Genomic DNA, 25,999 nt, shown 5'->3' on the forward strand with positions numbered 1-25,999 from the left:
CCTTGTTTTACCCCTTTTGTGCCCCAAATCCTAAACGGTTTGATAAATAACCCTTTAAAAGCGGTTTCTTACCATCCCTTTGTGGTATGGAAACTTGTGGTATAATTTCAGAGATCCGTACATGAGTCCACAAGTTATTGTCTGGAAACTAGAAACATGCTTATTTGGGCTGTTTTGGGCCCCTAATTATAAAACTGTTGGAACCTTAGACCCCAAAATCAATCGCAACCTTCCTTTTGTGGTCATAGATTTCTTTTAACTTATAATTAAGTTATTGTACGAAAACCAAATGTCTTCGGACGACGACGACGACGTGATACCAATACACGACCGCAAAAATTTTTGCGGTCGTGTAAAAAAATAGTAGCATAGAAGAAAATGATTGATTTAAGAAAACGTCAAAAGTTCAAAGTTCTTGTATCGCCAGCAGACAAAAGTGATAAATGTTTTACAGGTTCAAATCACGGTTAACATTAAATTCACTTGGACTTGATGGTCAATAAAAGCAAATATTGCGATCGAAAATGATCGAAGTACATGAAACGTTAAAAAAGTAACTCATCTGATGAAAATGTTGACACAGACAATAGGGTGAATACAAAATGGTGGTTACAATACGGATCAACACTATTATCAAACAGCAATCGTACGATTTAAAGAAACGTCTTGTTCAGCTGTGTATTTAGAAAATAGTAAAATCACAAAAATACTGAACTTCGAGGAAAATCTAATCGGAAAGTCAATAATCACATGGCAAAATCAAATAACAAAACACATCAAAAACGGATGGACAAGAACTGTCATATTCCTGACTTGGTACGGGCATTTTCAAATGTAGAAAATGGTGGATTAAACCTGGTTTTAGTGGCGGATCCAGGGAGAGGGTTCCGGGGGTTGGAACCGCCCTTTTTTTTGACGATCAATGCATTTGAATGGGGACATATAGTTGGAACCCCCCTTTGTCCTGGGTTGGGACCCCCCCTTTTTTTTAAATGGCTGGATCCGCCCCTAGGTTTTAAAGCGCATTGATGACAGTCTAATCAAATTCCGTTATATTTACAATGATGCGTGAACTAGACACACAATAAATAAAATAGTCAAAATATGGGTACAGCAATCATCATCGTGTAACAATTTTAAAAGGAACAATTTATCAGAACACAAAAACATCTAACTACAAACACATTCATTGATTCGCGTGTCTGACGTCAGAACATTTTATACGTCACATGTATTTGTCGTTCAATGTATATAAAAACAATATAGAAACATTGTAAAGACGTAGGATAATTGGATTATCAGTTGGCCAACGTTCATAGAAACACAAGTAAAAATAATATTTTACTAAAACAAAACTGTACAAAATCAAACAATGCTAAACATATTTACAACATGCAAATTAATACAAATAAACAAAAGTCACTATTCAAACAGCTAAACAGTTATTTAATATTAATTGAAACAAATCAATAAAATGTCTCATCACAGCTACTACCATACACATGCACGTTGTATGTGGTCAATATCTAGGACGTTGCTTGGAACATCAAATACTTTTAGATTGAGCTAATCTAAACTTTCACTTTATTAAACTTTTCACTGGTTTAATATTGACTCCTATAACATGTGTAACATCAATAAGATGTATAGCTCACAATATAATTACTTCTCTTAATATTGCACTCTGGCATTTTATATTTCACCGATATGTTCTGGTTTTTAAATTAAACAGAACTACCAAACAATTAACACCAACTTCTGATAAAACTAACAGCAATCTCTGTTTACGCAAAATACATAATTTCTGCCACATAACATAATACGGGCCATTGTATTATACGTTAAAATTAACTTCGTAACTGGTATTTGGGAAGATCTGTGTTGTTAATAAATGGGACGTACATTATCTGACCATTTGAACGCTGTCGCTTCAAAACTGAGCATAAAACTGCATGGACAAACCCTTGCGCAAATTCATTATATTGTCCTGTGAAACTCCATGTCCTGAACTGACAATTCTGATGTATCACCAAATATATATCTGAACTGCAGCAGATTAAACGTTTGTTCACATCAAAATCTAGTTGTGCTCTCCCTAACCACTTTACCTGTATAAAAAAAGACATGTACTATCCGTTCTTTTAATCATTTAAAAATGGAATCATGTAAGTAATGATTGATTTCAGAAATCGTCAAAAGTTCAAAGTTCTTGTATTGCCAGCAGACAAAACTATAAATGTTTTACAGGTTCAACGCGCGGTTAAAGTTAAATACACATGAACTTCGGTTTACAGACTTGATGGTCAATGAAGGCAAACATTGCGATTGAATTTGTTGGTAGTGCATTGTAGTAAAATCGAAACCTTGAAATAATAAGAAAAGTAACACTTCTTCTGAAAACGTCGACAACAGTTATATTATGCTTAAAAAACGCGTAATATCATCAAGAAAATAAATATTTTTTAATATATCCACGGCTAAATCATCGGAAAACAATTATTATTTAACTAAATTGCACCGATTGTAAATTTGGCTTTACTTCTGGTATATAGTTGGTCATTGTAAAGACGTAGGTTAATCAGATTGTCAGTTGGCCAACATTCATAGAAACAGAAGTAAAAATATTTTTTTACTCAAACTAAACAGAACAAAATCAAACAAAACTTAACTTAGTAACAATATGCAAATGAATACAAATAAACAAAAATCACTATTCAAACAAACAAATTAAACAAAGCTAAACAGTTATTTAGTATCAATTAACACAAACCAGTAAAATGTTTCATCACAGCTACTACCATAAACTCTGTCAAGATTGAATTATTCTAAACTTTCACTTTATTAAACTTTTCATTGATTTAATATTGACTTTTATAACACTTGTTGCTTAGTCTTTAGTTTTCAATGTTTTCAATGTTGTGTCTTCTGTACTATTATTTGACTGTTTGTCTTTTTATCTTTAGCCATGGCGTTGTCAGTTTATTTTCAATATATGAGTTTGACTGTCCCTCTAGTACCTTCCGTCCCTCTTTTGTAACATCAATAAGATTTGCACTCTTGCAATTGATATTTCAATAGTATCTTCTGTAGGTTTTTTTGTTAATTAAACAGAACTACCAAACAATTAACACCAACTTCCGATAAAACTAGCAGCAACCTCTGTATGCGCAAAATACATAACTTCTGCCATGAAACATTATACTGGTCGTTGTATGATACGTTTAACTTAACTTCGTAAGTGATACTTTGGAAGATCTGTGTCAATACACGGGTCGTACGTTGTCTGACCATTTAAACTCTGTCGCTTCAAAACTGAGCATAAAACTGCATGGACAAACCCCTGTGCAAATTCATTATATTGTCCTGTGAAACTCCATGTCCTGAACTGACAATTCTGAGGTATCACCAAATATATTATTGAACTGAAGCAGACTAAACGTTCGTTACCATCAAGATCTGGGTGTGCCCTCCCTAACAACTTTACCTGTATAAAAAATGTACTACCTGTCACATGATTTACCTGTCGCGTAAATTTATGATTCGGGTGTCAATCATCTGTTCTTTTTATATTAAAAAATGGAAGCATGGAAGAAAATGATTGATTTCAGAAAACGTCAAAAGTTCAAATTTCTTGTATTGCCAGCAAACAAAACTAAAATATGTTTAACAGGTTCAAGACACGCGTACGGTTAACGTAAGATGCACTTAGATTCACATGGACTCAAGTTTACAAACTTGATGGTCAATGAGGGCAAACATTTCGATCGAATATGTTGGGAGTTCATTTAGGGAAAATCGATACCTTGCAAACATAAGAAAAATAACTCTTGTTCTCAAAACGTCGACAAAAGTAATGTTGAGCTTAAAAACCGCGTAATTTCAGCAAGAAAATAAATATTTTTTATATATCCACGGCTAAATTACCGGAAAACAATTATTCTCAAGTTAAATTACACCGATTGTAAATTTGGCTTTACTTCTGGTATAGTTGGTCTTACTTGAACGAGTACAAGTATGTCCTGGGTAGCCTGTCGAAAGATTCTTTATCTCGGAGTCAAAAGTGTGGAATGAAAATAGTTTGTTGCATTAGCAACTTGCTAGACTAAAATTGAAAATATTTTTATTTTGAATCGTAATAAATTTAAAAAACGAGTAAAATCATGTGAATATTTGAAAATCTAAAGCTGTTTAATGCATAAGTGTGATGTTCCACGTTGTCTTGGGCAAGTTACTATTTAATATAAATATAGTACAGAAAAATAAAAACAGGAAATTTTAGAACCAATGAACAAGACATCATCCGTTCGTTTAATCTTTAAAAAATGGTAGCATGGAAAAATATAATTTATTTCAGAAACGTCAAAAGTTCAAAGTTCTTGTATTGCCAGTAGGCAAAACTAATCAATGTATTCAGGTTCAAGGCACGGTTAACGCTCAGTTTACAGACTAGATGGTTAATGAAGGCAAACATTGCGATAAAATATGTTGGTAGTTCATTGTGGGAAAATCGATAACTTGAAAACATAAGAAAATTAACTCTTCTTTTCGAAACTTCGACAAACGTAATTTTGAGCTTAAAAAAACGCGTAATTTCAGCAAGAAAATAATTATTTTTTATATATCCACGGCTAAATAACCGCAAAACAATTATTCTCTGACTAAATTGCACCGATTATGAATTCGGCTTTCCTTCAGATAATGTAGCTCTTATTTGACCGAGTAAAAGAATGTCCTAGGCATAGCCTGTCGAAAGATTCTATATATCGGAGTCAAAAGTCTTGACTGAAAATAGTTAATTGCATAAGAAACTTGATAGACTGAAGTTGACGAAAACAAATTACTGCTAATTGATAAAAATAAAACGAATAATAGTGTGAATATTTAAAAATCTAAAGCTCTTTCAATTCACAAATTGTCGGAGTGTTCAAAGTAGACTTGGACATGTTACAATTTTATTTATATATAGTACGCAGCCAATGAAGTAACTTAACTTTTGAAAACGTTAACAAATCAATAAGGAAAATAATGGTGGTTACAATAGGAATCATTATTAGTTCTAAACAGCAATCTTTAAATTTGAAGAAACATCTTGTGAAGGTGGTATGGGTCTTTCGCCATCTTGGATTGTAGAAAACAGAGAATCTGAGGTGCAGATTATCAATCAAGTTAGTAAAATAACTAATGTGAATTTGCATTTAAAAGAACAAATTTAAAAGATCAAAACCTATAAATATTAATATTTTTACCAGTATTGATTATTTTTACTTTATTTTTAATGTTTTTAGATTGTCATTTTTAGGGGAGATAACTCTTAAATAGTTGTTTTTTTTTTTAAGGAATCTACATGGAATTTTGCTATTTTGTATTTTTGGTGGGAAAAACGCAGGATACGATATATAAGGGGTCAGTAAATTCCATATGGGGTGAGAGCGAAGTTGACCCTATCTTTTCTTTTGATATTCTCAAAGTATTTTCTAATATATTATTTCACAATTCTTTCATTTAGTTTAACTTCTAATCACATATTGATGTTTTTCCTGTATAATCAATAACACATGTATCAATATCATCTACGTTTTGGCACAGTATGAACAATTTCTGTCATTTTTAATTTAGACTCCCATACCACCTTAATCTGTATTGATTCTATCTTTCAATTTGAAATTTGTTAAAGTGATGTACGTTGTCTTTAGCATGTTACAATCTTCGTCATCTAGGTTTCCGAGAACGTCTTTTTAATACGGTATGTCCTTGCTATATAGAAAAAAGGATGTTTATGTCAATTAACTGAGATAAGGTGTCATTAATTAAAATCCACAGAATATTTTAAGAATTTGCCAAAATGTAGATTTTATAATGCTTTTTTTCATAATAAAATTAAAAGTATGTGTCACCGGATTTTTCATACGCTACAATTTGTGCAAAATTGTCCGATTTTGTATAGTTTTTCCATGGAACATCCCATTTTGTGTGATAGGGGATTCACCGTTTTGATTACCCTTTGAGTTCGTTTTTTTGTTGTTCTACGTTTTACTGTGATAAGATCATGTTTTTTTTCCTACTAAGGGAAATTGCTCATAATGTTATGATGATTTTTTTTTATTGCATCCTGTTTTAACGGCACATCAAAGTTACAATTTACAGTTTTATTGCCAACTTAATACATGCGTATATTAACATAGATATATATTAATCAGTGTGTAGAACTATTTCATTTTTAAAGTATCTAAAGTAAATAGGTTTAGATTTTTATTAAAAGTTTATGAGGCATTGAAGAGATAATTGCTATTTATACCTTAGGAAAAACCCAATACATCTATTTTAAATTCCTATCAATCTTTTCAACTGAAATGTCATTGTAAAATAAGGTGTTATTAAATCAATATTTTATTGAAAATACCTGTACCAAGTCAGAAATATGACAGTTCTGTCCATTCGTTTTTGATGCGTTTTGTTATCCGTGTGATTATGGACTTTCCGAATTGATTTTCCTTTAAGTTCAGTATTTTTGTGATTTTACTTTTTACAAATAGTTACCAAATCCGTTGGTTTTCACCGGGCACTACGGCTTCCGAAACCAATAAAAACTGGCCTCCACGAAATAGCATAAATACGGTGCTTAAAAGTGGCGTTAAAACACCAAAAATCAAAAATCAATCCTGTACCCCATCAGGAATATGGTAGTTGTTATCTAATAGTTCGTTTCTATGTGTGTTGCATTGTTGTGTTCTTTTTGTTTCACTATTTGTTCCGTCGTTTAACTCTTATAGTTGATGTGTTTCTCTCGGTTTTAGTTTGTAACCCTGAATATTTTTTCTCTCGATCAATTTATGTCTTTTTAACAGCGGTATACTACTGTTGCCTTTTTTTTATAAAGTATGCAAAACATATTGTATGCCTATTATAATGTGCTCTTATCTTTTTTTAAAACATAGTGTTTTGTCGTTTCTATGTTTTATTCTATTGCTTACCCTCCATTGTGTGTATATATCTTATGTTTTGAATTACATCATTAATTCAATCTTGAATATGACTTTTACTGCAGACTCGCAGTACCATCTGTATTCTCCTTTAAAAACAATTGCCTGTATATGTGCTGGTCATGAATTGGTTGCACTCATTTACATTTACCAATATAGGTTCATTTATATACCTTTACACCTGTCTACCGGTAACATTGATTCCCTATATTGATCATGACGGATGTAAAACTCGCAGAAACTTCTTGATCTAAGGTAAAAAGCTACGTCATGATTTGAAACAGAGTAGCTTTTATTGCTGTTTCATTTAAAAAAATAAAAACGGTTATATATGCCTTTAAATCTTGCGGCTACCCACGTACACTATACCAATATTCTTAGACATATATAAAAGCGTTGGCCCTATTTGACCAATTTCATGGTGTTGATAGTTAAACAAAACAACACTAATGTTCACAAAATGATGGCTAATGAATTGGATTTTAATCTAACTATAATTTTGGAAACCCTAACACTTATTTCAGACAAGTACAAAGTATTTCATCCTATTATTGTCTCAGTGTATATAAAACAGAGACGAATTGATATATGCACCATTTACGTTAACAAAATAAAAATTGTATTGACTCCTAATCTCTAAACAATGAAGTGTTTTTGATTTCAAAACTTTTAAGAACAAAGTAAGAAATATTACATTAAAATAATTCTTTACAAAACCATAAGTTCATGTTAGAAATGAAAACAAACGTTTCAAATTGCATGTGGCCGAAGCGCGTTGCATCATGAATTTAAATTGAAATAATTTGTAACAGATATTCGCAAATGTAGAAATAAAGTCATCATAGATACCACGCTTAAATTTTGTATTTACGGCAGACACGCGTTTTGACAACAAAATACTCATCAGTGACGCTCGAATCCCAAAAAGTTAAAAAGGCCAAATAAAGTACGACGTTTAAGAGCACTGAGGAAAAAAATCCTAAAATGTTTGCCAAATACAGCTAAAGTAACCTATTCCTGAGGTAGAAAAGCCTTAGTATTTCAAAAATTTTTGAAAAAAGTTTTGTTAACAGTTAATTTATGAATATGACCATATCAATGATAATTCATGTCTGGACAGAAGTGCTGACTACTGTGCTGGTGATACCCACGGTGAATTAAAACTCCACCAGCAGTGGCATCGACTCAGTGGTCGTAAATAATCTCATCATAGATACCAGGATTAAATTTTGTATTTACGCCAGACGCGCGTTTCGTATACAAAAGACTCATCAGAAATTGTGTGCTTGGAAACAGATATGTATATTTGCAAAAATATTATACTAGAAGACCAGTTGAATAATAGTAGAACTATGCAGATAGAAGCAAACATATTATGACAAGAAGAAACAACAATAGTCAAATATTCCATAAAAAATATGAGATCCGGCTTGTTTTATGTGATTTTAATTAACGTTCTTAAATTAGATTATGACATTTTTTGCTAATGGAAATTGCCCATAAAATCCATGAGATCCGGCTTTTTTAATATGATTTTTATTAACGTTCTTAAATTAGATTATGACATTTTTTGCTTATGAAAGTTGCCCATAAAATCACTATAACTGTTACCCCCATCCCGTTTTAACGATTTTAATTGTTTACTTGATATGTGTATGTATACACTCTGATATGACTTTAAACAGTACACCCGTTTCCTCACTGGACTAATATCCTATAAGGACTTTGAAGAACATTTTCAGTTTGGGGTAAGTTCCGAAGTTCGCACTATAATTTGTGTTTTATACAATTAATAATTGTAGATAAATAAATAAGGTATAATTTCTATAAATGCAGTTAATGCGAGAACCCTATTCAAAAACTTTAAATAAAGGCAACAGTAGTATACCGCTGTTCAAAATTCATAAATCGATAGAGAAAAAACAAATCCGGATTACAAACTAAAACCTAGGGAAACGTATCAAATATAAGAGAACGACGACACAGCGGGGACACAACACAGAAACGTAACACACATATAAACGAACTATAATTATAATACCGATCAAATTCCGAGCCAGAGCACTATACAATTTAGTTTATGTAGACGAAACGCGCGTCTGGCGTAATTAATTATAATCATGGTACCTTTGATAAGTATTTTCACCACTAGGTCGATGCCACTGCTGGTGGACGTTTCGTCCCCGAGGGTATCACCTAACCAGTAGTCAACACTTCGGTGTTGACATGTATATTAATAATGTAGTCATTTTTATAAATTTCCTGTTTACAAAACTTTTTTTTTTCGAAAACTAAGGATTTTTTCATCCCAGGCATACATTACCTTAGCTGTATTTGGCACAAATTTGGGAAATTCTGGATCCTAAATGCTCTTTGAACTTTGTACTTGTTTGGCTTTATCAATATATATCTATGTTGATATGAGCGTCACTGATGGGTCTTATGTAGACGAAACGCGCGTCTGGTGTACTAAATTATAAACATGGTACCTTTGATAAGTAATTAGATAATATCATTATATAACAATAAACTAGTAGTCGTTTTCTCATCTATATACAAGTTCTATGGACTTGAATAAGTTCGAATCAAGCATACCATGAACATGTTTAAAGAGGCAGTATTTACAAAAAGACATGATTTATCATTGCTCCGAGGAAAATTCAAAACGGAAAGTCCCTAATCAAATGGCAAAATCAAAAGCCCAAAAACATCAAACGCATGGATAACAACTGTCATATTCCTGACTTGCATTTGGTACAAGCGTTTTCTTACACAGAAAATTGTGGATAAAAACCTTGTTTAATAGCTAGCTAAACCTCTCACTTGTATGACAGTCGCATCAAATTCCATTATATTGACTTCGATGTGTGAACAAAACAAACAGACATAATAGGTAAAAATGTCAAAATTATATGCAATTTTTATTATTTTATAAGAATAATTTTACAAAGCCCAAATGAAGATAAAAGATCAAACTACTTTGTCCCATTTTTTTTTAGGTTTTTGAAATCTAACAACGAGGAACAATATCAAGCATGGAAAGTGAGTATCAAAAACATGTGGAATTTGACAATATATATTTGTATTAATGTACAAGATCTGAAGAATGCTCAATTCCTTTATTTGTATTTAGCTTAATTCTTTTAATAATTAAGCGATTTTCTCTTTTTTTTTTAAAAAGATGACAATTATTTCTATATGAGATATTAAAATCCTTTATCCTCTCTTTACATTTATAGTTTTTTAAATATAGGATTTCGCTATATTTTCTATAAATGAACTTTATCATATACTTACATGTCATAGAAAAATAAAATCAAAAAATGGGGTCACCGTTCATTTAAGCTCACAATATGTCTTCGAAAGAAGCACACATTTTTGTACTGGTACTTTGTTTCTGTTGAACTAATAGGAGAAATAGATGTACAAAATGTAATATCGAAATAAAAAGAGAACTAAATTCCAGAAATCGCTTAAATTTTACAATAGTTAAGTATTAGTACAGTTTTTTTTTCGAAAAAACATAATATAGGTCACCGATGAGTTAAAAATGATATTTCAATTTTAATTCCAAAAAATGCCATTTTTGTACCAAAGGCAGATAATTTTGGGTTTTTTTTCAATGACATATAAATTTTAAAAGTCATCTCAGGCCCGAATTGATTTGTTTGGTTGATTTTTGTATCATATGATAAGGTAACAACTAATAAAGTAACGAATAAATTTTGTGTTGAAAAAACACAATCCTTAATTTCTGCCATAAATTTTGTACCCTCGAGCCTCCTTAAGCCTTTTGCAACTTATTTTATATAGTTCGTTCTTACATTGTACTGTTATACCACTGTCCCAGGTTATGATAGGTTATGAATCCCGCTAACATGTTTAACACCACCACATTCTGTATGTATGGGCCTGTCCCAAGTCAGGAGGCTGTAATTCAGTGGCAGTCGTTTGCTTATGTGTTACATATTTATTTTTCGTTCATTTTTTGTACATAAACTAAGCCGTTAGTTTTTCTCGTTTGGATTGCTTTGCATTTGTCATTTCGGGGCCTTTTAAAGCTGACTATGTGGTATGGGTTTTGCTCATTTTGAATGCCGTACAATGACCTATAGTTGTAAATTTGTGTGTCATTTAGTCTCTTCGGGAGACTTGTCTCAGTTTTAATCATACCACATGTTCTTTTTAAAATATGGAATTAAACATTACCATGGGAGATGAAAAACAACACCGGTTTTATTTCTTGGTATCATTTCAGTGGGAGAATACAATCCCGTGGAATGTATTTATGTCCGATAGGATAAAAAAAACATCCGACTAAGGAAATGTATCCAATATGAGAAAAAAATGTGTCTGTGGTGATGGGAACGCTTTTATAAAATGGAAATTATAACCATAAGGTTAATATATACAGCATGTAAATATAAACTTGAAGTAAAGCTTTTGTGTGATAATTGGAGTCTTCGAATTGCGATCGTCGATCAGACATGTGACAACTAGACTACATAATTCCTTTGACATCTCTCACTGTATCAATATTTCATGCATTATTTACAGTTCGTAACATTGCCAGTTTACTTTTTCTTTATTACATACATATTTGGAGAAATAGACGCTGGATCTATCATACCCCATCAATATGGAACAGAGCTTTTTCTGACTTAACATCTTAACTCTATATATTTAATGCCGCTAAATTTATATCAATAAAAAAAATCGAAAAAATTGTCTTAGATCTTTTCAGTCCCTCATTGCTAATTCAAAAAAATAAATAATGTTGAAATATAAGCTGATCTTATGTTTTGCTGTGACACCACTGTCTCAGGTTTGTGGAGAGTTAAAGGTTCGGAAATGGGGCAATGCTGTTGTAGTTGGTTGCTGTTTATCATATTTTTTTCTCGTATTTTTTATCATTATAAGTCCGTTTATTTTCTCGCTTCAATTCCTAATTTCTTCATCAAGAGTTTTCAATAATTTTAGAAATTCACAAATTCGTATATTGAACTGCTTTTATTTAGAAAGTCAACATATGAACCACATGATTTTCCCTTCTCCACATAATTATGATATCTACCCTAGTGGCAGATTTGTTTCTTAGATTTATTGTAAAAGAAGAGAATATTGTTTGACTGAGCAAATTACCAACAGTGTTAAAAGTACCATTACCTCCATAAACATATTTTATCTAATTACTATGTTTTGTAAGAATATTTCTGGTTGCAAATATATGTCACAACACAACTTTTAGCAATGGTTAAAAAATGTATCATCAGCTCTAAAAGGTACAGGCATATTAAATTTAAAACATTGAAAACGAGAAAAATCATCGGTTAGGAGTTCAGTACTTTTCGTGATTTTACTTTTTTCTGCATTATCAAAAAGACAAACGATAATTTTTTTATTTTACAAAAGCAACCAATGAGTTGCTGCGTCATAATCATAAAAATTTTGAAAAAACACATAAAGACTTTTGCGTGATGAAATATTTTTGTCAGCATGTGAGCTTTAAATAAGCTGGAATAGTATTGCAACAGCAAAACATGAGAGCAAACTGCAAAAATCATTTTGAAATATCTTGACTCGTCAGATTTGCACAAAGCACAATTAAAAATAATAACATGACAAAAGACACAAACTATTGATCTTATACTTGATGACAAAACACCAAACCTAACTGCATTCACAATAAACCTGAATACACAACAACCCAGATAATTAATGTACTCTTTATTTTAGTTCCGCTGTCAATTGTCTTGCTTTTGCTTTTTGGAGTTACGTTTCTCACATGTACTACTATGGCCTGTGGTGCTACAACGTGCACAAGTTGTACGACTACCGTACAGACAACATGTCCAACAATGCAAGGTATGTAAATAAAGGCAACAGTAGTACCGGTGTTCAAAAGTCATAAATAGAATGAAAGAAACAACAAATCCGGGTTACAAACTAAAACTAAACACATCAACTATATTTGGAACACAAAAGAACATCAAGAAAACCGGGACATTTTAAGAAAACAATAGCGGGTTGAACCTGGTTAAATGGCATGCCAAACCTCCCGCTGTATGACAATCTTAATAAATATCGCTAAAACACTACGTGAGAATGAATATTATATTGGATTCACCGACATTGGCAATGCAGCTTCTAACCCAGTAGGATTTTACTCCGGTATCGGACTTCCAGCTAATGGAATACCTTATCCGCTTTGTAAGTTCCAATAACTATTACACATGAATATGCACGCGCCTTTCTCTTTGAGAACAGTCATAACAGAGAAATGCACAAACAAATAACATAAAAGTCGATGCAATCCGTAGAACATGAAAAAGTGGAGCATATCAATGCAAATAGTTGATATGTACATCAATTATCTAACTTAATGTATCATTTTCTATTTTTTTATTATTTATTAATCATGTAAATGCTACAAACACTTAGACAAAGCAGATATCACTTAGACAAAGCAGATATCAGGATACACAAGAAATTATTTATTTTTCCTTGTAGATACAATTTTGATAATATTTTATGTATTTGTCGCTTCTTATTAAACGCAATGTCACAGGAGAGGTTTGCATAATTCTAGAGGGTGATTTTATTATGTTATATTTTTTTTAATGGTTTTTTCTTTTAAGATATTAAACATTATCAGTGTGAAAACGTTCCTTTGTTAATAATTAATATATTGGGTTTTTTTTAGCTCCATGCAGACCTGATGCAGCTTGTCCAGCAGGTTTTACGACTGTTGCCAATGGTAATTCAAATAAATGCTATTTAGTAGGATCAGCTGATGTTGCAAATTTTGCCGCTGCAAGTATACGTAGTTTTCAGGGACCAAATTTTCAGCTCTCCCATTTGCGAGTATGGTCTTGAGGAACAATGATAGTCCGTTCGAAGTTGACGATAAATTGCTGAGCCGTGTTAAGAGATAGCAATAACTCTTGCACTAAAAAGACATCATTGTGGATTTCGAAAAAGAACAGGCTAATGCCGCTACAATGAATCACTCGCACCCACAGAGTGGAAAGGGATCAATATAAGTTGCAATAACTTGTTTCCCAATCCACTATAAATAAATAAATTTACATTTATTTCTAGTTGCATAGATGCCGGCTTTGCCATCGCAAAGTCTTACTTAAAACAGTAACAACAAGTATAAAACAAGTATGAAACCTAAACCTAATCACTACCTCACTCATTATAATACGTAATTTGTCTTGCCATATACACACACAAGACCTAACTTTACTAAAATTTTAGTTATTGTGTGTTCTGGTTCAATTTATGCGTTTTTATGAGAGAAAAAAAGACATCACAAGAAATGAGCGCTTATAGCTAAACGTGTTCATTTATTTTTCAAATCTTAAAAAACGGTATTGAATGGTCCTAAACAACAAAGGATATATAATTTTCAGGTTGCATGTGCTGGTGCGGGAGGATTACTTTTTGAGCCTGAAACGGCACTAGAATTGGATGCAGTTAGGGCTATTATACCATGTAAGTGAATCTACATACAATTTTATATATTACTAAAAGGACATTGGCTTCTTATACATCAGGTTCTATCATAAACTAACAAGTATGTATGAAGTCTTCAAAGCCACCATGTTTATAATTTTTGATGATGTCGCCTATAACTACACCTTATATAAGTATACTTGAATTTGATTAGTTCATGACAGGTATCCTTTTTTATGTTTTTTTTTTCTTTCTTTTAGATAATGTTCATACTACTCCACAATTTCATGCAAATATAGTCATATATAAATCCGTCTATCACAGAAGCATCATCAATCATGTCTTAGTAATTGCATCTCAACGGACGTGCTAGTTAGGCTCCCGCTAGTGCTCAACTATGTCCATGCTCTACCAGGCTACAGTAAACAAACAGATGATGTGATCCGCGTCTTCTTCAACCCCAAAATTAAGTGTGTAGAATGTTATGGACAAAGATATCCGATGGCGAAGATACGGTTTCAGTGGGATTGGGTAAATGACTTTTTGTATATGCGCAAAAACTTGATGTTTTACCTTCTCTGCAATGAAATATACCAAAACGAAAATGCCTTTTTCATAAACTCTTTATGTTTTGCTTTTTTCTTATTTTCAGCGGTAACGCCTTCGTATGAATATTATATTGGATTCACCGACATTGGCAATGCAGCTTCTAACCCAGTAGGATTTTACTCCGGTATCGGACTTCCAGCTAATGGAATACCTTATCCGCTTTGTAAGTTCCAATAACCGTTACACATGAATATGCACGCGCCTTTCTCTTAGAGAGCAATACAGAATCGTCATTGGGTAAAATTTAAGTTTGGATCATATTCATTTTCTGAGGATGTAAGAGCAAAAATGATATTTCATGACAGCTAAACGAAAGAGAGAAATTGGACTTTCAAACTCATAAGTCGAAAATAAACTGCCGTTGTTATCACTAAAAGCAAATAGACAAGCAGACAAAAGTACACCAAACAGCCAGGAACTACAACATAGAAAACTAAAGAATAAGCCACATTTACCCCACCAAGCTATTATTTGAAAGATACAGCAAAAGATCAAGGTGACGAATGCTTATTTTCACGGGATGAAGGTGGCACAAGCCTACAGTACTTAATGTTTAAGATGTTAAATAAGGGTTAAGTTATGTATAATTATACAAGACAGTTTAACTTCAACTGCTCAAAATGACTTGTAATAGACTTACATTTACTCAACTTTAATGGCCTAGCTAAAGTAAAAGTTTTATAGTGATTGTGATCATTATGACACAATGTTTACTTCTGTATCCTTATGTTTGAAAATTTTACCTATTATTCCAGTTTGTTTTGTTCACACATCGTTGTCAATACAATAGAATCTTATGTGAATGTCAGACAAGTAAGAGGTTTAGCTAGCTATAAAAGGGGTTTCTTCATAGCAACATACCTCTACCAAGTCAGAAGTATGACAGTTGCTATTCATTTGTTGTTTTTGAGCTTTTGACTTTCCGTTTAGAACTTCCCATGGTATTTTGGATATTTTGCATTTGTAGAAACTTTATTATAAAAAGTTGTGGTTGTCCCTGAAAGAATTGCTATCAATGAAAAGGAAAAGTAAGAGGATTTTGTTATAAAGATATTTACATGTCACCCATACCTTTGAAAAAAATCAAAAAGTTCAAGATAAGAACTGAATCGGACATTTTTAATATACCAATAGGAAAAGGAAAAACATTATAAATGCATATTCAAACGACAGAATTTCTTACCTAAATATACAAACATAATGTGGTATCATTTGAACTACCAACTGATCATGGGAAGCATAACAATCAGTAAGATCAGTTATATTATTGTTACTTTTTATCATGTGTTCAAACTTATTTCAGACGTTTTATGACGTTTCATTCTGTATCTACTTATTTGTCTTATTTTGTATGGTATGGAGAGGTATTGTGGGGTAGAATCGATGTAAGAATTATATGAGCAATGGGTGTTTTTATAAATAAGTGATAAGTGACAATGAATATTAAATATAATTTCTTTTTTTAGGGAAGAAAATACTTCATTTATAATTTTGACAAAACCTCCGACCATTTCATAAATTTCACCGGAATTTAAACCTTACTATAATTACTTCGAGATATAACAAAAGATAATGTCCCATTGTTATAATATTTGAGCAAGATTCTAAAAAAACGAGCCTTCTTTTCAGTAAAAATTCTCAGAACACATATTTCATATATTGTTTTACCTTTTCGAGGACGCTTTCATAGATGACATTAATAGAAAGCATTCGTGTGAATATAAAACCACTTTTTTCTTATCCTTTTCAAGGAAGCCATCAAAGATAACTTTTGTAGAAAGCATTCGACAAAATAGTTATAATATTAAACTAAGTGACGCTGACAAATTGCATCAATACATATATATAATATTTTAAGTATTCTTCATAATATCAGAGACATATTGACCAATACCTATTGAGGATGGGAAAATAACATTAACGATTTTACGGGAACTTTATTAAAAAATGCGTTGATAATTTTTCTTTTGTGGGCGGCGGATTTGTAATGATTTCTTAACATTCAATGGTAATATCTGCATGCACATTAAAAGAACGGCATTGAAGCTATACATGACACACTCAAATTGTGTTTCAACTGATTGTGTATTTTAAGTGAACCGTTCAATATGTCATACATGTTAAATAGTACACAAAAATACAAAGAGTTTGATAGAATTTATCTAACATCGGCCTATATGAAACATTTTTAAATAACATATATATGGTTTGTTTGCTCTTACGTTGAACATCTACATGGTACTAAATACTACAGTTTCTCCTACTGCTTTGGATTGTATAGCTGTTAGAAAAACCGGAGGTTATACAGCCGTGTCACGTTGTGTGGGTACTGCAAGGGTACTTTGTGAAACGAGATTGGTAAGTTAAACTTAGAATTGTACTTCAGTATTACTAACTAACAGAGAAGATAATTCGTCTAACTTAAATTGAGTTGTAAAATGCATTTACAATTTGGTTATATAATTACAGATTGTACGATTGCAAATTTCATAGTTAGTTTCTAAAGCTAAGATGAAACGTTTTTGATTTTATCTAACTGATTGACATATTTTTGTACACATTCAATTTCAATCGACACGTCTCTAATTAAGTTAGAAAAAGATGTCTTACTCTTTAAATAGTTGTATTTGTGTGTCAACAATGGTCACCAATATATTTAACATCATTTTCATGTGTTTAATGTGAAAATAAAACTGCCTATCACATACGCATTACTGATATCAATTTTTATCTCCCCTTACCAAGTACCAATCCTTCCTCATTCACGGACCAGAAGCCAGTGGGCCTCTACCTTGAGATCGAGTGGTATAGGAAAATCTGGTTCTAATAAGGTTGATCTCAAATTAGATAGTATTTTAACAGATTTTGGTATTCGAAGACAATTTTGAAGAACTCTTTACTGATGTACGTACTTATATACCAATTTCGGCAATTGCAGAAAAAATATTCAATATCATTTCAAATATAGGGATAAATTAATTATTATGTTTTATTTTGTAGTTAAAGCTTTGAATAACTGTTAAGGTGAATACACAAATCTTATAAAAAGTCCAATTATTTTAAGGTCAAAACAGTATTTAACAGTAAACAAAACACTCTCAGAAAACACTTCATAACGAATATCAATCTCAAACTCGTGTTGAGTTTAACCTTGTTCTTTCCCTTGTATTATTAGGATACACTTAAACATGTTAAATACGACAACCAGATGAGGGACAGGAAACAAGTCTACACATATATTTGATTTATCTAACTGACATGAATTATTTGCTATAATAATAAATAACCAATTTGAATTGTGATAGTTTAAAGCAATCTATGCTATTAGGTATTCTTATTCTATCTGTTGAGCATCTGTTAATTCTGAAATTATTGCAAAGGTTTTTATTAATGCAAAAGTATGACTGGGTGAGTGTCATGATAATATGAACTCGTATTTTTATATTTGATACATATATCGGTAAGAATCGTTTCATATAATTGCAAAAAAGAAATCTTGCTTTTTTTAACTGTTTAAAAGAAGAAAAAGTCAAAACTCGCAATGATGTATATATTTACAGAAAATTCTTGATTTGAAAGTTATTTTTTTCTTCTATGAAGACGCCTCATTCAACTAGGCCAAATTAAAAAGAAACATAGAAGGTGAAAATACTATTAGTTTTATCAAACTTATTTGTTTGGAAATTTTTATTTTTTATATTTTAATACATGTTTTTTTTTAGGATAAGACAAACTGTGTGTGTCCCTAATGCAGCAGAGAAAAGATAATAACTAAATAAATCATTCTTTCAATGTTTTTATTTTTTTATTTTCGCATCTTAATGTGTAACCATCGTTTACACACAAATACTTCTTTGGGGAAACAAAGCCTTCTGTGAATATGATTTTAAATCATTATGGAACAGGCTCGACAATTTTGATGTTGTGTTTTTTTTTATGAAAGTATGACAATGTCATCTGCATTGTTCAAACATCGGTTAATGACAATTTTTGAAAAAACCGGCTATTTGTATTTTATCCATCTAACGAGTTTTTTCAACTGATTTTTATAGTTCGTTCTTATGTTGTACTGTTAAACCACTGTTTCATGTTAGGAGGAGGGTTTGGATACCGCTAACATGTTTAACCCCGCCATATTCTGTATGTATGTGCCTGTTCAATGTCAAGAGCCTTTAATTCAGTGGTTGTCGTTTGTTTATGTGTTATATATTTCTTTTTCGTTCATTTATTGGTACATGAATTAGGCCGTTATTGTTCTCGTATGAATAAAATAAAAGCACAAAAATACTGAACTCCGAGGAAAATTCAATCGAAAAGACCCCAATCACATGGCAAAATAAAATGACAAAACACATCAAACGAATGGACAACAACAATTGTTTTACATTGCCACTCGGGGTCTGGGCTTTGCTCATTGGTGAATGCCGTACGGTGACCTATAGTTGTCAATTTCTGTGTCAGTTGGTCTCTTGTGGATAGTTGTCTCATTGTCAATCATATCATATCTTCTTTTTTATACCCAAAAGACATCATGACAGGTTGTTGCGTGTTCATTAATTGTTGTTATAATCAATGCAAACTTAAGAACTCTTGTAAAACATTTGATTCATAGTATTCATAACCGGTATATGCTTTATGAAATTAAATCAGAAAAATACTGAACTCAAAACGGAAAGTCCCAATTCGAATGGAAACATCCATAGCTCAAACAGACCAAAAGAATTTATAACGACTGTCATGTTCCTGACTTGGTACTTGCGTTTTCTTGTGTGGTGAATCATGGTTCAAACCTGGTTTTATAGCTAGCTAAACCTCTTTCTTGAATGACAGTCGTAACAAAATCCATTATATTGAAAACGCTGTGTTAAACAAACATACACTGTGAAAAATGTCAAAAATAGGAGTACAGCAGTCATCATTGTGTTATAATTTTAATCACTATAAAAACAAACAAATATATTAGAAGGAATAGGCATATGACAAAAACTTAAGACACGGATACAAAACAAATAACCATAGAACAATAACACAACGACGGGATGTACAGAGCCACGTCATATGTAGCAAAGAAACACACAAAAAACATATAGACAAAAGGCATTCTCAAAAAAGAAGAGAAGATTACAAAAATTGCACCATAGAACAGTAACACAATGACGGGATGTTTGAGTAGATATCCACGTCAAGATAATATCACCACAAACAGGCTTAACAGTAAAAGTAATATTTATAAAGACAAATAAAATAAAATATGTATGTAACACGCTATTAAGATGATAATAACGGCAGAAACCAGAATCTATACTTCAAGACCATCGTATATTTATTGTGAAGTTGGTACGGAATATATATCAACAAGGAATTGGGTATCTTCCGATGAACATTTTTTTTAAAGTAAGAATTTGTTATTTTGCTACCTAGGTGGTTAAAATTGATAATTCAAAATTAAATCGTCTCGTTTGTCATAGATGCTGGTACTGAGGTGACCGTGTTGTCAAATTCTAGGCATAGGTAAAAACAAATAGGCAGAGGAAGTCGTGAATGTTGTTTTTGTTTCTAATTTCTGGTTCTTTGGAATATATTTATTAAACTCAAATTAGAAAAATTTGGATTGTTAAAGGATAGAGCATCATCAATATATCCGAATGTGAAATTAAAAGACCTGGCGTCTTTGAACTTCTTATCTTGACAAGTGTTTGAAGGAACTCCAATTCATATGCGAACAACAAGATGAATTTTAATTTTTAAAAAGCTTGTCTGACTTAACCATCCATGAAATGTGAGAAATACATTGCTAGAAGGAAAGACTACTCCTGCTTTATGTTTAAGACTTCGGTAATTAAAGGAGGATTCAGATAGTATATTAGGTTGGAATTGTGTCTATTGCTATGCAAATTCAGTACATAATATTGTTTCATGATCAATATTTTAGTTAAGAAGACTGTTTTCTATGCTATATCTTATTTACAATTAATTGTAAGGGTCAATACTTTTTTAAATAACAAATAAAACACCAACAACGTAAGACATATTAAAAATAATAAGAAGGTATGAAGGTAATATAGATGAAGAATAAAAATAGTAGAACTTGTCGTTTGCTTTTCAATTATAAGTAACTATATGGATGAAGAATAAGAATAGTAGAGCTTGTCGTTTGCTTTTCATTTATTATTAACTATAGGTTTTTTTAGTGGATAGTATTCTCTTTGTTATATTTTTCCAGCAAAAATTTTACTTCAAATTTTATTTATAATATAAAAATGATTTTTACCATTTTCAGATTGTGTCACACAATAAACATCATTTTAATTAATCCCTACATCTCATTTATCCAAGTGAAAACGAAATTGATAATAAAATTGAGAAAGGAAATGGGGAATGTGTCAAAGCAACAACAACCCGACTACTACTGAAGGTAGATAGTCTGCTCCAGATCTGTTCCTTAAAATTGTCACAATTGGACGCCTTTGTGGAATTATCTATGACTAACGCTAACGTGACGGCAACTTTATATCAGTATGGGTAACAATAACAAGAAGCCTACAAAACTGTAGCTCATATATTCATCAACCTGAAAAGTAAAATCACAAAAAATCTGAAATTCGAGGAAAATTCAAAACGAAAATGTCCTTATTTAATTGACAAATAAAAAGCTCAAAAACATCAAACGAATTGACAACAACTGTCATATTCCTGACTTGGTACCGGCATTTTCTAAGGTAAACAATGGTGGATTAAACCTAGTTTTAAAGCTAGCTAAACCTCTCACTTGTATGACAGTCGCATCAAATCACATTATATTGACAACGAAACGTTAACAAAACAAAAAGACATACTAGGTAAAAATGTCATGAATAGTGGTACACCAGTCAATATTTTGTTATAATCTTGATCACTTTAAAAACAAACAAATATTTTACACAGTTGCATTAATTGACAAGCATATCATCAAAAATTAAAGACAAGAATACACAAACAAACCATAGTACAATACTAGTATCTCAATTGTTTGTAAAACAATTGAAAGGTCTTACCTGTAAAAGTGATGTTTTCGTAATGTACCTTGTACGACCTTTCGTTTGATATACGACAAGCATACCTTCTGAAACTTTCCGCTTTTAACACTTAATGACCTCATCCGCCTACATTTTTGAGATCGGAAGTATGATATATGTAACACAGGGTAGATGAGCTTTCATTTGATATGCGACAACGCCATGTTCTAGAAAGTTTGATTTTTGCACTTAATAACCCCATCCAACCAATTTTTGGAGGTTGGGAATTTGATATTTCAAATGTACACATCATGACCTTTCATTTGATATACAACAACCCTATCGTAAAAAAAAATTATTTTTTGCACTCAATGACCCCATCCAACCAATTTTTGGGGGACGTCAATTTGAAATTTAAAATGTACGCTTTATGTTCTTTCATTTGATATGCGACAACCTTACCATCTGAGAAATTTGAATTTTTGCACTAAATGACCACACCCTTCCACCTGGGATGAAAAAGAGGTTTAAAATTTTCATTTTTAAGTAAAGTTTATTGAGACCTTCAATTTGATATATCAGATGACCCCATTTGACAAAGTGCCAAAAATGATGCAATATCAACGATATAAATAGAAGTTATGAAACTTACAAAGTCAATGCAAAACATGAAAATTTCAAAATGATTTTTTGGTGTTTTTTTTCATGGAATGTTTTTGTTATTTGGTCAAACATATAACTATGTTAACCTCTTCTAAAACATTTTAAGTGGTACGCTCTTTTTGATTCAGAAATACATGCCTCTGCTCGCAAAACTTCAAACTGCATTATCTCTAAAACGACAATAGATATCTCAAATCTGTTAAATGATAAATGATCTTCAGTTGAAGGACAACATTATAGAAAAAGAATTGGGACAATTTCAAAGTTCACCAAGGTCACAATTAATCATCAAATATATGATGCAATACCAAACTTGAGAACCGGAAGTCGTGGAGACATGGGACTACCACCATTCAACTCAAGACCACTTGACCTTTCAAATATCACAAGGTCAAGGTCATAGTATAATGTGAAGGTCAAGGTGAAATTTCATCATGACCTGACATTGACAATTGACGGTCTTGAATTACTGATCATCTTTGCAGTTTATAGTAGGTTGATATCTGTTACCTTTAAAAAGATATACACAAAATACTATACTTTTAAGAATCATCCCGTTGTAACTTTTGAACAGACAGTCGTACATTTTTGGATTTATCTTATAAAATGTAGAGCTCGTCGAGAGGAAAATTTTATACGCTGTATGTATGCACAGTCTTGCAACTAAGCCCGAGAAATCACATCAAAATGATGTTGGGCTTATCATCTGCACCACTTAAAAAAACACCATAATTTCAAATTAGACTGTCATTCCAACTAAAAAATTTTAGATGACAGGAAGCACATGTTATTTTATCCTGATCCACAAGTGGTAATTGTTGCATAAATGGAATAATAGTAAATACACAGCACTGCCTCCCCCTTTTTTGAGAGGTTTTATATAAAAATGACCCTCCTTTTTATAATATACTATATAAAAATGCATTTACGTTTGATAACTATATATTTATTCGGGGTATGTATGATCTTCATTTCATATATGAATATGCTATTCAGAATCTTAAATTATAAATAGTCAATGTTAGTAAACTAAATTAAACTAATATATGAATTAATATGAAAGTTCACCTTCAAAGTAAGTTCCAAATGCCTCCCCCCTTTTTTCATGGGAAAAATTTGGTTGATTATTTAGGGAATCACTAATGACTAGAGAGACCCCCTATTAGGTCAGTCAGCCCCCCCCCCCCCCCCACCCCCACCCCACTTTTACAAAAAGTTCTGGATCAGCTCCTGACTATAGGTGCTGAACGTTATGTTACATGTATATTAAAATTGGTACTTTTTTAGGCCAGAATGGCACACCCCTACCATAAAAATATTGAGGTATCATTTAGTATCAATGGGATCTATCCTATAGATGAGAAAAGACCTAATTGTTCTTCTTATATTCTTTTCTTTTTTTTTCTTCTTAACATCTTTTGACAATCTATCAATACATGCAATAAGAGGGTGTGGTTGAGCTCTCATTGTATTTTAGTAACAACAAATTAATGTATATGTAATGAACTTAATTAAGCTGTTGAAATTTACCGAAATTTACCATATTAAAGATTCAACGCTTAAATATAACATATAAAACTATGAAAAATAATGCATTATTCAAAACTCGTTCTTCTTCTTTTTAATATCTGATGAGGTAATGTGTAGATGTAAAACTAAATCAGAATATTTACTTTTTACTTTTGTAATTTCTTAACTTGAGGGTTTATCAAAAATTTACACACTCAGTTTTTGTTTTAAACATCTGTTTTATGTAATATCATCGGTCCCCTAATCAGTAGTGGATGACATATTTATATCTCTACTTAACCATTTTATAATTGAGAGAAGATATGAAATTTTCACTCTGAAGGGCTTAGTTGGAAGACTGTGCAGCAAAGTCTTATCGTTTTCCTAATATGTAAGCTTGAAATTGCAGCGTAATTTTTTTTTGCACTCAGTGACCTTTTGACCTTGACTGCATATTAAAAGTCACATGAATTAAGATTATTGGTGAAGGTGCCAAGTCTCTACGACTTCTCGTTCTCGAAATACAATTTTTCTAAAATTATTTTTCAAGGGGAATAACTCCTTATAAGGGTTAATAACAAAATAATTATACATGATCATTAACATTGCCATCTGTTCCTGTACATGTTGCCGTTTTCAAATCGATTCTATCTCTTATACTTTTTGAGAAAAATGCAAAGGAAAGAAATTGTTTCAAGGGGATATAACTCTCATATGGGACGATGAAATCCTATTCGGCCTCACATGGTAATACATCATGATGAGATCTACATTATGTCCAATTAAGGTCATGATATCTTCAAAACCAACGAGAAGGGCCATGTTGAAAAAAATCAATAAAAGGGAGATAACTCCTAAAGGGGATGATGAAATCCTCAACAGGGTCATTTGGTAATACATCTTGGTGAGGTCTAGCTATGGTCCATATTTGGTCTTGATAACTTCAACACAAAGGGGAGGAGGCCCTGTCAAAAAAATGTTGGAAGAAAAAAAAGAAAAAGAAAAAAAAAACATTAGAAAAACAATAAGGTCTTTCCTCACGGAGAGGAAAGACCTTAATAACATGTACAATGACGGGATGTGTATACGTACAGAACAACGTCATATGTATCAAAGAAACCCCTTAAGTCATAAAACAGAGGACATTAGCAAAAATAAAAGACAAGAAGATGTGTACAATAACACAATGAAGGGATTTACAAGTATCAAGCCACGTCAAATGGATATCAATAAAAACAGACTAAACAATAAAAGTAAAAATTCATAAAGACAAATAAAAGAATAGTATAACAATATATTAAGATGATTAACAACGTCATTACCCAAAATCCTAAGTTCATGGCCATCGTGTATTATTTGTGTGGTTGATACGGAATACTTATCAACAAGGTTTTGGTACCTTCCGATGAGAAAACTGATGAGACGTTTTTTTACAAACTCCTGGTTCATCAACTTTCTGCTCAGACACTGGTAATTTTTAACAAAATCTGAGTAGAAGCTGCAATTTAAGCTCTTGAATATCCAATAATTTACATCAGCATAAGTATTTCTAGTGTATCATTGAAACAATAAAACATGTGACACGTATACCAATAAATCAATCATGTATCGATTTTTTTTAAAATTATTTACAAAAAGACCAAGTGAAATAGAGTGTCTATTTAAATGTACAGTATGGTGTCCTAATAAATGAATTCGGAAAAGGATCATTGTTACTGTCATTGAAGATCCAGTACAAATAGTCGAAGAGCTGCAGAGGTAAAAATGTATTACAATAGCTGC

The 25,999-nt window shown here is 31.8% G+C and overlaps 1 protein-coding gene and 1 long non-coding RNA gene across 2 annotated transcripts; both read left to right on the forward strand.

Annotated features, from left to right (window-relative positions):
- The first annotated feature begins 9,978 nt into the window (after positions 1 to 9,978).
- Positions 9,979 to 13,856, forward strand: LOC143057452 (uncharacterized). The gene is made up of 3 exons (XM_076230760.1): positions 9,979 to 10,022; positions 12,717 to 12,845; positions 13,684 to 13,856. Exons 1-3 carry the CDS (start codon positions 10,016 to 10,018, stop codon positions 13,854 to 13,856), a joined length of 309 nt encoding a protein of 102 aa, XP_076086875.1. The 5' UTR covers positions 9,979 to 10,015.
- Positions 13,857 to 14,398: 542 nt separating this feature from the next.
- On the forward strand, positions 14,399 to 17,409 carry LOC143056897 (uncharacterized). Its single transcript, XR_012972558.1, has 3 exons — positions 14,399 to 14,480; positions 15,094 to 15,213; positions 17,305 to 17,409. It is a non-coding gene; the product is annotated as an uncharacterized LOC143056897 (long non-coding RNA).
- Positions 17,410 to 25,999: the final 8,590 nt, after the last annotated feature.

The sequence above is a fragment of the Mytilus galloprovincialis genome, chromosome 13, assembly GCF_965363235.1.
Source record: "Mytilus galloprovincialis chromosome 13, xbMytGall1.hap1.1, whole genome shotgun sequence".
NCBI lineage: Eukaryota > Metazoa > Mollusca > Bivalvia > Mytilida > Mytilidae > Mytilus > Mytilus galloprovincialis.

Bases quoted from the DNA above. Each gene is read 5' to 3' on its own strand.
- LOC143057452 (XM_076230760.1), top strand. The intron at 12,846-13,683 runs GTATGTAAATAA...GGTTTTTTTTAG, and splicing joins AACATGTCCAACAATGCAAG to CTCCATGCAGACCTGATGCA.